The sequence below is a fragment of the Camelina sativa genome, chromosome 4, assembly GCF_000633955.1.
Source record: "Camelina sativa cultivar DH55 chromosome 4, Cs, whole genome shotgun sequence".
Lineage (NCBI taxonomy): Eukaryota > Viridiplantae > Streptophyta > Magnoliopsida > Brassicales > Brassicaceae > Camelina > Camelina sativa.
The window spans coordinates 26635769-26646256 of NC_025688.1; the positions used below are offsets into that span (position 1 = coordinate 26635769).

The window sequence follows — 10488 nt, forward strand, 5'->3', positions numbered from 1 at the left end:
GTGAAAAAGGTAAAGGAGACATCAAAAACGATATACATAGGGTGCGAAGAAGACACAGTGGGGGCATTATTTGCAGCAAAGAAAGGAATTTGGACATTCAGCAGCGAATGGTTAATGAACTGTGTCATGAAGCAACAACTTGAGCTTCAAGTTCCTCAGTTTGTTGAGTCCTTATGATGATTCGAACTAGAGACCTCTATGATCTTTTTTAGCTTGGAAAAAATTCCACTTTATCTTTTATTTTTGGGTTTTATTATGGAAATGGTAGAGACATTGTAAGAACTTGAATGGGATAGGCTAAGAAGCTCAAGTCTCCCATCTATTCATGTATAAAAACAAAATTGTGTTACATACTTAAAAGTTAAAACGAAGGTTGTTCTAAGTTGTCTGGTCTGGCGTTACCAAGGACTAATTTACTTCTTCAGTTTCTGGACTAGACCGTAATTGCCATTAACACTTTCAAGTCAAAAGTCCAAAATTAGATGGCCAAATCTCCCCAACTCCCCATTTAAGTACTTGGCAAAAAATAAAAGTTTCTTCTTAATCCAAGAATTGTTTATTTATTTAATAATCCCGAAGATTGAAGAAATTACAAGAATGGCCCAACTGATAAGATAAAAACGGCTCCTTTCAATTCAAAACTCCTCCTTTCAGGTTCAGGTTCAGGTTCAGGTTCAGAATAATGTCGTCGTCTCTCTCAAAATCACAACCCCTGCTGCATCCTTCACATCACATGGCGGATCTCTACTCCTCAAAACCACCATCGTCTTCCTCACGGCTATTCTTACTCATCACCTTTCTACCTCTTTCCTTGGCCTGCTTCGCCTTCCTCCTTCAATGGCGAGGTGGAATCAACGATTCAGTTACGCAGTGGTTTGAAGATAACTACAAATTCCCAGGTATGGTCACCGTCTTCGAGGAACGAACCTTTCCCTCTGATTCGAGCTGCGTTTCTCTTCTGGGTCAGAGCCGTACACAGTCGTTTCCTTATCTCCGAGATTGGAAGCTTCCTCACAAGCCAGATCTTAAACCTAAGGTTAGACCTCTTCAATCCAAACTTGATGGGTTTTGATAAATGCTTAGACTTGATTTATTTTGAAATGCTAAGACTTGATTCATTTGATGATGAAAAAAATCGGATTTTTATTGGGTGGTTGTGTAGATATGTATAACGACGAGTACTTCTGCTGGATTAGAGCAGACACTGCCATGGATATTTTATCACAAGGTCATTGGAGTTTCAAACTTTTATCTCTTCGTTGAAGGCACTGCTGCTTCCCCAAATGTGTCTCGAGTTTTGGAGACCATACCTGTGAGAGCTTATATCTGTTCATGAATCCTGATTTTGTCTTTTATGTTTTCCTTCTAATTCCCAGTGACATTATTATTTGTTTTCAGGGTGTACATGTTATATATAGGACAAGAGAATTAGAAGAAGAGCAAGCTAAAAGGTATTATTCTTGTGTCTTGTTTTGTCCTTAAGTTATGGATGTAGAGCTATCTTATCTAGGTAAAGAAAATGGATAATTTTAAGGAACCACCTTGGGTTATATATACAGAGCCTAGACATATTGGTGATTGATTGGTTTGCTCGTGTTTCGCTTCTTTGCATCTTGATATATCAAAAGTGAAATGGTTGTTGTAGGTAGAGGTGTTATTTCATATCATTCATTTGAAGTTCCATCACATTTTTGTTGGTTTTACAGCCGGATTTGGAATGAGACTTGGTTGGCCAAGTTTTTCTACAAACCGTGTAATTACGAATTATTCGTGAAACAAAACTTGAATATGGAAATGGGCATCACTATGGCAAGGGTACTTGTTACGTTTGACTTCTTCACTCAGTCAGTCAGTCACTAGAAAAAAATGATAGAATAGCCAACTTTTTCACATTCTCTCTCCTTTTGCTTGGTACATTAGGATGCTGGTATGGAGTGGATACTGCATCTTGACACTGATGAGCTTGTACATCCTTCTGGAGCCCGTGAATATTCCTTGAGAAATTTGCTCCGAGATGTCCCTGCAGAGGTGGATGAAGTTCTCTTTGCAAATTACGTGAGTTAAAGAGTCTTTCAAGACATAAGAATTGAAGTTTTTTATATTTCTTCGGTTTGATTAATTTGGATAACTCGCAAATGTTCTTGTTTCAGGAGAGCAGTGTTGAGCGAGATGATATCAAGGAACCTTTCACTGAGGTACACAACATTATCATATCGAGCTTCCTATATATCTTGAGATGTATGTTCCTATGACTATTATCTTTAACATATCCCAAAGTGTTTTTTTTTTGTGGTTTAACTTGTAGGTATCAATGTTCAAGAAGAATTTTAAACATCTTCCTAGAGATGTTTACTACGGAAATTATAAAAAGGCAACTCGTGGCAATCCAAACTATTTTCTAACGTATGCAAATGGGAAATCTGCTGCTCGGATTCAAGATCATCTTCGTCCCAATGGTGCTCATCGATGGAACAACTACAAGAAGAACCCAAAGTATGTTCTTGTCCTCTCCTCACTTGGCTTAAACATAGACATCCCTTCTCTTGCTTTAGTAATCTGACATTGATCCCATATTTTGTTGTGTGACAGCGTCATGGAACTAGAAGAAGCTTCGATTTTGCATTACACTTACTCAAAATTTTCAGATCTTACTTCAAGACGTGATCGATGTGGCTGCAAACCAACAAAAGAAGATGTCAAGAGATGTTTCATGCTAGAGTTTGACAGAGCTGTGAGCTTGGGATTTGATATATTTTTAGTTGATTGTGTGTAGTCCTTGTTCTTCACATATTTCTATTTCTCCTTTTTCTATCTGCAGGCATTCATCATTGCTTCAACTTCAACTTCAGAGGAAATGCTCCAATGGTACAGAGAAAGAGTTGTATGGACTGACGAGAATATGATCCTAAAACTTCTTAGGAAGGGGATTCTGACTCGTATTTATACACCAATGGTCAGTTAGTTACACAATACAAAATCCAAAACATTACATGACCCTCTTAAGTTCCTTTGATCCCAAAAAAAAAGCTTTTCCATCTTTTTACAGGTTATAATCCAAGAGCTAAAAGAAGCCGGTGTATTCAGCTCAGTGGTTACTTCAGCTCACAACTCTTCAACCTCAGGCATTACTAAGAAATCACCTCAAGCAAATACTAGAAGACTGTTGGAGTTTGATCTTGATGGTGGTGACTCTCAAGCAGCCTCAGCCATACCACCGCAATCATCTCCAAGCTTGGAAACCATCAAAAATGTTCAATTTTGACTTTCTTGAAGATGTTGTTTACAAAGTTGATGTAGGATTAATACAAAAGATACATTAGAGCAGAATTTGTGGATCACATTGGTCATTTATACATATATATATATATATACATTCTATGTATAAAGTTTGTTTTTTTTTTTTTTTCTCTTCTGTGTCTGAGTCATGATGTTAGTAGTGAGTGACCAAAGAGTTAACAAAGAGAGTGGACGCGTGGATGTACGCGCGCGCGAGTGAAATTGGGGAATCGCGTTTGTGAAAAGACGCTATTTCTTTGGCGGTTCTTTTCTTTCCCCTTCCTCTCTCTCTCTCTCTCTCGGTTGGGTTGTGTGCCCTTAATTCGATGAACAAGGTTCTTCTTCAGTTAGGTTTCCAGAGCTCCGTCGTCAATTTCGCCAAGTACGGTTCTGTCTAAATCTGTTAATTAATGTTTCGACTTGTTGTATGCTGAATTATCACCTCTTGTTTCAAATTTCGTTTTTTTTTTCTTTCTGGGTTGTTGTTTATCTTCTGAATTATTTGCTGTGTGAAAATTTCGTGATTGATGGTGATTCTAGGTTTCTGGTGGTGCCTCTTAGGAGTTTAAGAGTTGGTTCTTCTATCGTTGGTGTTAGAGTAGGAACAGTAAGTTTCAACAAGAGGCTTATGTCAAATGCTACTGCGGTTAAATCTATACCTTTTTCTATCAACAACAACAACAGCAACAGAAAGGACCTCAAGATAGTTGCAGCAGTTACTGATCAGATGGTTGGTGCTAAGTTTGGGGATTCAGTATTAGATAATTTGGAATTTTTTAATAAGTATTATTTTCTTTTTTGTTTTTCTTGTTGGTTTTTGATGCCTAGGGAAGTGATAGTGATAGAGATGATATGGGAACTCTTCAAGGTGATAAAAAGGAAATTGAGGCGATGACAGTTCAAGAACTTAGAGCCACATTGAGGCAAGTTTTTTATATACTGCTTTTTTTTTTTTTTCATATTGTTGCTGTGGACATGCAAATTCTTGTTCTTTGATGTGAAATGTTTGTGTGTTTGTGTTACAATGGTTTTCGAATATAGGAAACTTGGCCTACCTGTGAAAGGGCGCAAACAAGAACTTATCTCAACGTTACGACTTCACATGGACAGCAATTTACCGGGTATGTTACTGCAACATCAAGAATACACACGTTTCTGTTTCACGCGTGGAATAGCAAAAATGGCACATACTTGTTTGCATTCTAGTGGTCGTGTACGCTCGTTCCATTAAAAATTAGAATGATAAACTGATTGCTCCTCAAAACTGCTATATAGCTTCTGATTATTCTACATTTTCTCTCGTAGTAAAAAACCAAGTCCTTGATAGTTTATCAATTTCAGGAGAAATTTCTGGTTCAGAACAAAAGGAAACTACTACTTCTACTCGTTCAGCAAGTGTCACGATCAAAAGAAAGATCAGAAACAGGGAAGAGCCTGCTGAAGATGACCGCATTAACTCTGAAGCTTATGGCATTGAAAACGGAGAGAAGAGAGTAAAACAGTCTACTGAGAAAATTTTGAAAGCTAAAGTTTCTTCGAAAGCCATCTCCAAAGAACGCCAATCATTGACGAAAACAGGTTTGTCGTGTGTTAAACTAAACACATTCTATGTAATAAATACGGGCATCTACGTAGAGTATTATAAACCATTGCGTGTGCTAATCTTCCTAGGTAAGCAGCAATTTCAGTCAAAAGAAGAAGCCTCATCAACTCTCTCTAGTGAAGTTCTGAAAACCGAAGAAATTATATCATCCCCGAGTCAGAGTGAACCGTGGACTGTACTTGCTCATAAGAAGCCTCAGAAGGACTGGAAAGCTTATAACCCAAAGACAATGAGCCCTCCCTCTCTACCAGAGGGAACCAAGCATGTGAAGGTTATGACTTGGAATGTTAATGGATTGAGAGCATTGTTGAAATTAGAGAGCTTCTCTGCTCTGCAGCTTGCCCAAAGAGAAAACTTTGATGTCTTGTGCTTGCAGGAGACTAAACTCCAGGTCATAATTTTAGGCCCTTCTTAAGTTGTTTCTGCTCTATATTTTCAAACATAACCAAGTTCGATATATCTTGTACTGAAGATATCGATCAATGTTATGACAGATGAAGGATGTTGAGGATATTAAGAAAACTCTTATTGATGGCTATGATCATAGTTTTTGGTCCTGTAGCATCTCAAAACTTGGTTACTCTGGAACTGCAATAATCTCACGGGTAACAGAAGAATGTGCTTATATGTTAGTTAATGTCCATTTGATCTGATATGTTAAGTTACATTGTGTTTTAATCAGTTTGGTCTTTTGACAGATAAAACCACTCTCAGTTAGATATGGTACCGATCTATCTGGATCAGATCATGACATGGAAGGACGCATTGTGACTGCTGAATTTGACTCCTTCTACTTAATTAATACTTATGTCCCTAATTCCGGAGATGGCTTAAAAAGACTGGTACTCCTCATATTTACTGGTTTCTATGGTTGACAGATTATTCGTTTTCTTTTAATTTTAACGAATGGATCCTGTGGGTTTTCAAGTCATACAGGATCGAAGAATGGGATCGAACCCTCAGCAATTACATCAAAGTATGATACTTTCTAGTGGAATTTCTTTATTTTTTTGTATGTGTTACACAAGCTTAATGAACCTTTTGCATTTACAGGAGCTGGAGAAGTCTAAGCCTGTGATCTTGACGGGTGATCTAAATTGTGCTCATGAGGAAATAGACATCTTCAATCCCGCGGTAACTAACTTGGATTCTTCTTTTCTCTCTTGTTTCGTGGAAGACCAATATATCTCGTTTTTCATGCTTTTCCACCAAATCTTTTATTAAGGGGAACATAAGAAGTGCTGGTTTTACAATAGAAGAAAGGCAATCCTTTGGTGCAAACTTCTTAGACAAGGGCTTGGTAGATACCTTTAGAAAGCAACATCCTGGAGTAGTTGGTTACACGTATTGGGGTTATCGCCATGGTGGCCGTAAAACAAACAAAGGTATTTAAGTTTGTTTGATATACATATTCAGATATAATATTTGTGGTTGTTAAACTGGTGAAATGGTGTGAAATCAGGATGGAGACTGGACTACTTCTTGGTGTCGGATTCGATCGCAGCAAATGTCCATGATTCTTACATCCTCCCTGATATTAATGGGAGTGATCATTGCCCCATAGGCCTAACTCTCAAGCTCTGATCTATCTAGAGCTGCACCACTCCTAGTTTTTTTTTTGGGGCTAAAGTTGTAATGGCCTTTAGGGAGAGAATCACATGTTTTGTTTGACAGAGAACTATGGTTATGTGAATCATGAATAATTTAAATATCAGTAAACAAACCCCAAACAATCAGAGTTTTGTCGAATTTGTTGGTATGGTTTACTTTCATTGCCCTCACTGCATTTTGTGTTCACTTAATGGTTTGCTTATGCATTTTGTGTTCACTTAATGGTTTGCTTATGCATTTTGTGTTCACTGCTTCAAGTAAAAAACGATGTTATGTGACGAAATCACATTTTATAAAAACATAAAAACTAAAATACTTAGTAGAGGTCAAGAAGAACAAGGGAGTTTGATACAGAGCACTACAATGATCGAGAGAAAAGTTTGGTTTTGAGTACAAGTCAGAAACAGAAAAGCTAAATGCTTAGTAGATGTGGTCTAGTAGGAACAAGCGTTGCAACATACTCCTCCATGTTTTCAAGGTAATCTAAACTTGTGCGCAAACTAGTTTCAACCGTTCTCATAGTTTTCTCCTCCAAGTTGTATTCGCATAGTTTTATTTCACTTTTACGTGTCCTCACCTTTACAAGCAACAGTCCCGCCTGGTTTATCACAGCTCCTAGCCAAAACGAACCAGCATGCAAACGCGTTGACCTCTCCACATCGGATGCCGTCAGCCTCAAGATCGTGCTCCAAGATTTGATTCGACCATTGTCTTCCTTCTCATGCTCCGCACACCAAACAACCATATCACCACCGTAGCAGTTCTCCACTGCACATAGACTTCCTTTCAACACCTTTAAATGAAAAAAATTTCCACCAGGACCAGAGCAGTAGTTGAATGTCTCTGACACTAGACTAAAGGACAAGATATTTTCGCCGTTTTCAATGGTAGTAGATTCATGTGTATGGAACGACCAGAAGATATTTTCGCCGTTATCAACGGTAGCAGATTCACGAGGATGGAACGACCAGAAGATATTTTCACCCACCAGGATTCCCTCAGGGTTCACACGGCTCAAGCCAATAGATTTCCTCCATGGGAAATCAATCATCTTAGACACACTGGACTTAAGTGTCAACACTTGTGCTAAGGAGATAGTGAGCGGTATCAGAACGATTTTGTGATCGTGAGTTGAGTGGTCGTAACCAAAACCAATCATACTCTGCTGATGCTTGATTCTTCCTACTTTTCTTAATTCTCTCAAAACAGGGTTCCAAACAGCTAAAGAATTGTCTTGAAGCAGCAGGCAAAAGAGTCCATCGCAATGACCGATGACTCTATATATGAAAAGCAAACTTTTCTCTCGATCATTGTACAGTTCAGGCTCTTGTAATACCGTCTTTAGCTTGCGACCTTCATAAGTGCATATGCGCGGTGTTTCCCGTGGCCAACAAACCACCAATAGAAATATCGTACTTTTTTTTTTTTTTTTTTGTTAAAAAAATATCGTACTTGGGGCATGATTTTTGTGCTTTATGATGAACCTCTCTTCTCGGAACAACGAACGCCAGCTTTTGCAGACACATCTAAACCTTAGCAAGTCCTTAACCGGAACCCTAGCAAGTATCTCAACGACTATGTCAAAAGCAAGTTCCGTCATCCTCAAGACCTAAACAGTAAAACAAACGATAGAGATATAGAGACAAAACAGATCAGTAGGCACTTTCAAAACTAGAGATCCTTCTATAACACGCCTTTTAAAACACCACGGAGAGAGCTGATTCTAATCACTGATGATTTCTCTGCTTCGCTGCTTATATGACCAAACCCTTGGTTAAGTCCATCTATGTTTATAAGGATGGGATGAGAATATTCAGCTGTATAGGGTTTACGTTTATCCCAAATTCCCAATTCTAGATAGATATGGATCGTTTGTATTAAGCATATGTTACTTTTTTTGTCATTCTCGATCAATTTATAATAAACTAAACTAGATTAGTACCGTGCTCTAACACATGTCGAAATTTCTTTTATTTATATTATAATTTTAGAATAAAATATAAGTTATATGATTGTTTTTAAAAGTTTTTTTTAGATAAAACATTATGCAATAAAATCATATGCTAAATATGATAGCTTTAAAAAAACATCTCTTTTGTAAGTTTTATATTGTTAATTTTGTAGTTTTATGTATGAGATATGATTATATTTGTTGTTTGTTTTTATTTTAATTTTTGAACATGTTTGGTGAAAGTGTTTTAATATGACTCGTGCTTAAGTAAGATTTTATTTTTAACTGCAAAATAAGATCCTGACAATCACAATTAAGTGTGATAAATTGCCAATATTTTATTTCTTTTTATCATAACAATATATATTTTGTAACAATACATGGAATACTAAAGATTTTATTTTGGAAATTGTATAAATCATTGGAATATTCTCTTTCGTAAGATTCTTTGGGATATTCTTAAGTGTATATTGACCAATTAATCTATAACTTTTTTTTTGTAACCAACCTATATTTAATCTATAAACTAGTGTATATTGTAACCAACTTATAAAAATTTTATATAGTCAACAGAAAAAATTGTGTACTCCCAGTTTTATTATATAGGAGATTGCAATATCCTTTTTCTATTTTTTTTTGCTTGATATTTTTATTTATATTTCTTTTAAAAAAATTTAGGCTATAGAGATCAAATAAAAGCATCAACATACATGTTTTCTAACAAATACACTCAAGATCAACACAATTGTACTTCTCTCCATGTGTGTTATGCCATGCATAAAAATGGGAATTCACAGATACTCATCACAAGTCATTGCTTTTATGTTTTGATCAAATCTTACATAGCTGCGACGGAGGAAGTGATGATGGGCTGAGAAGAAGACTTGGTGTTGCTAATGCCATTGCAGACGTTAAAGCCGTACCAAACAGAGTTAGGCAAGAAAAGGTTGTAGTAGAAAGTGACAGATCTGATGGATGAGCCGTAGATTTTAACGTTCTCTGGTTTCCAGCCGTCGGATCCTTGCCTGAGGAGGTAGATATAACAGACGTCGCGCATACACGGTCCCGATATCTTGTATGTGTCTGACGAACACTTTTCAAAAGTCCTCGAGTGTGGATCGTCTAGTCTCTTCACATACACCTGATCCAACAAAGTTTTTTTTTTATTTTTTAAACCAAAATATTAATCCTTCTCGCCAATTGTAATCAAATAAACAAGAGAATTTAACATGTTAAAACCTCTTGAATATGCTGTATGCATCATCGTAACTACAAGTCAATACTAAGATATGATTTTTATAAATGTTTGAAATATTATATTTTATTAATTTTGTAGAACTATTTATTTATAATTATATCGAAGTATTAATTTATCGAAATTAGGAAAGATGAGATTGGTCAAACCTAAGCCATGTTTCTTGGATCTCAAAATCCAGATGTTATCAGCTGGCAAAAACCAAAAATACAAAGCTATTCTAAAAACAGGTTGTCGTGTAAAAAACTCCAGAAAAAAACATTTCAATCTTCAAATATCGAATTTGATTGATTACGGATTAATTTGTTATTGAAGCAATCCAATAAATGAATATAAACAGAGTAACGAAGTTTTTAAAAAAAAAAAAACAGAACAAAAACTGACCTCGTTGCGGTAGACATCACCAAAAGCAATACTGATCTTGTCTCTAGTGTAAGACACCGATGAACAGCTTGTTTTGATGATCACCGTGTACGAACACACACCCGCATTCTGAAAAATTATTCGATCGCAAAATATTTATTAAAAAGAACAAAAAAATGAATCAAATCAGAGTTGTTTCAGCAGTTCATGGATCACACAAATCTTGCAATGATTAAATATCGAAAAAATGGTATCTACCTCTAGCTTTGGTTTAGGGAGAAACGAATCAATCGGACGAGGTTTTGTGGTGATGAATGATCTCGCAGAGGAAGGAGACGCAAAAGAGCATAAAACAACAACAAGAAACAAAGAAATCGCTAATCTGACCATCTCTCTTTTTTTTTTTTTTTTTTTTTTTTTTTCTAAGAA

General features: G+C 36.5%; 5 protein-coding genes across 5 annotated transcripts in view; 3 read left to right on the plus strand and 2 right to left on the minus strand.

The window, feature by feature from the left end:
- LOC104782631 (mediator of DNA damage checkpoint protein 1-like) overlaps positions 1-366 on the plus strand; it is a 5937-nt gene extending 5571 nt beyond the window's left edge. The window contains exon 14 of the mRNA XM_019245020.1: positions 10-366. Within this exon, the coding sequence (XP_019100565.1) occupies positions 10-177 (168 nt within the window). The 3' untranslated portion in view covers positions 178-366. The remainder of the gene's footprint in view (positions 1-9) is intronic.
- LOC104782632 (glycosyltransferase-like At2g41451) lies at positions 674-3335 on the plus strand. The gene is made up of 10 exons (XM_010507623.2): positions 674-1036; positions 1163-1312; positions 1399-1451; positions 1707-1815; positions 1921-2055; positions 2151-2195; positions 2306-2493; positions 2590-2731; positions 2819-2953; positions 3047-3335. The coding sequence occupies exons 1-10, from the start codon at positions 683-685 to the stop codon at positions 3260-3262; spliced, it is 1527 nt and encodes a 508-aa protein (XP_010505925.2). The 5' UTR covers positions 674-682; the 3' UTR covers positions 3263-3335.
- On the plus strand, positions 3616-6651 carry LOC104782633 (DNA-(apurinic or apyrimidinic site) lyase, chloroplastic; the record flags this gene model as incomplete). The annotated part of the gene is given in 12 exon segments (XM_010507624.2): positions 3616-3658; positions 3817-4006; positions 4105-4199; positions 4318-4397; positions 4618-4854; positions 4948-5270; positions 5374-5484; positions 5578-5721; positions 5808-5855; positions 5933-6013; positions 6105-6264; positions 6342-6651. Coding segments are annotated over 12 exon segments (1634 nt in total), but the record flags the coding sequence as incomplete, so codon positions are not given.
- LOC104784339 (F-box/kelch-repeat protein At3g23880-like) lies at positions 6903-8090 on the minus strand. Its single transcript, XM_010509380.1, has 2 exons — positions 7943-8090; positions 6903-7843 (listed from the first exon to the last, which is right to left on the minus strand). Exons 1-2 carry the CDS (start codon positions 8088-8090, stop codon positions 6903-6905), a joined length of 1089 nt encoding a protein of 362 aa, XP_010507682.1.
- On the minus strand, positions 9124-10475 carry LOC104782635. The gene is made up of 3 exons (XM_010507625.1): positions 10318-10475; positions 10081-10188; positions 9124-9582 (listed from the first exon to the last, which is right to left on the minus strand). Exons 1-3 carry the CDS (start codon positions 10447-10449, stop codon positions 9280-9282), a joined length of 543 nt encoding a protein of 180 aa, XP_010505927.1. The 5' UTR covers positions 10450-10475; the 3' UTR covers positions 9124-9279.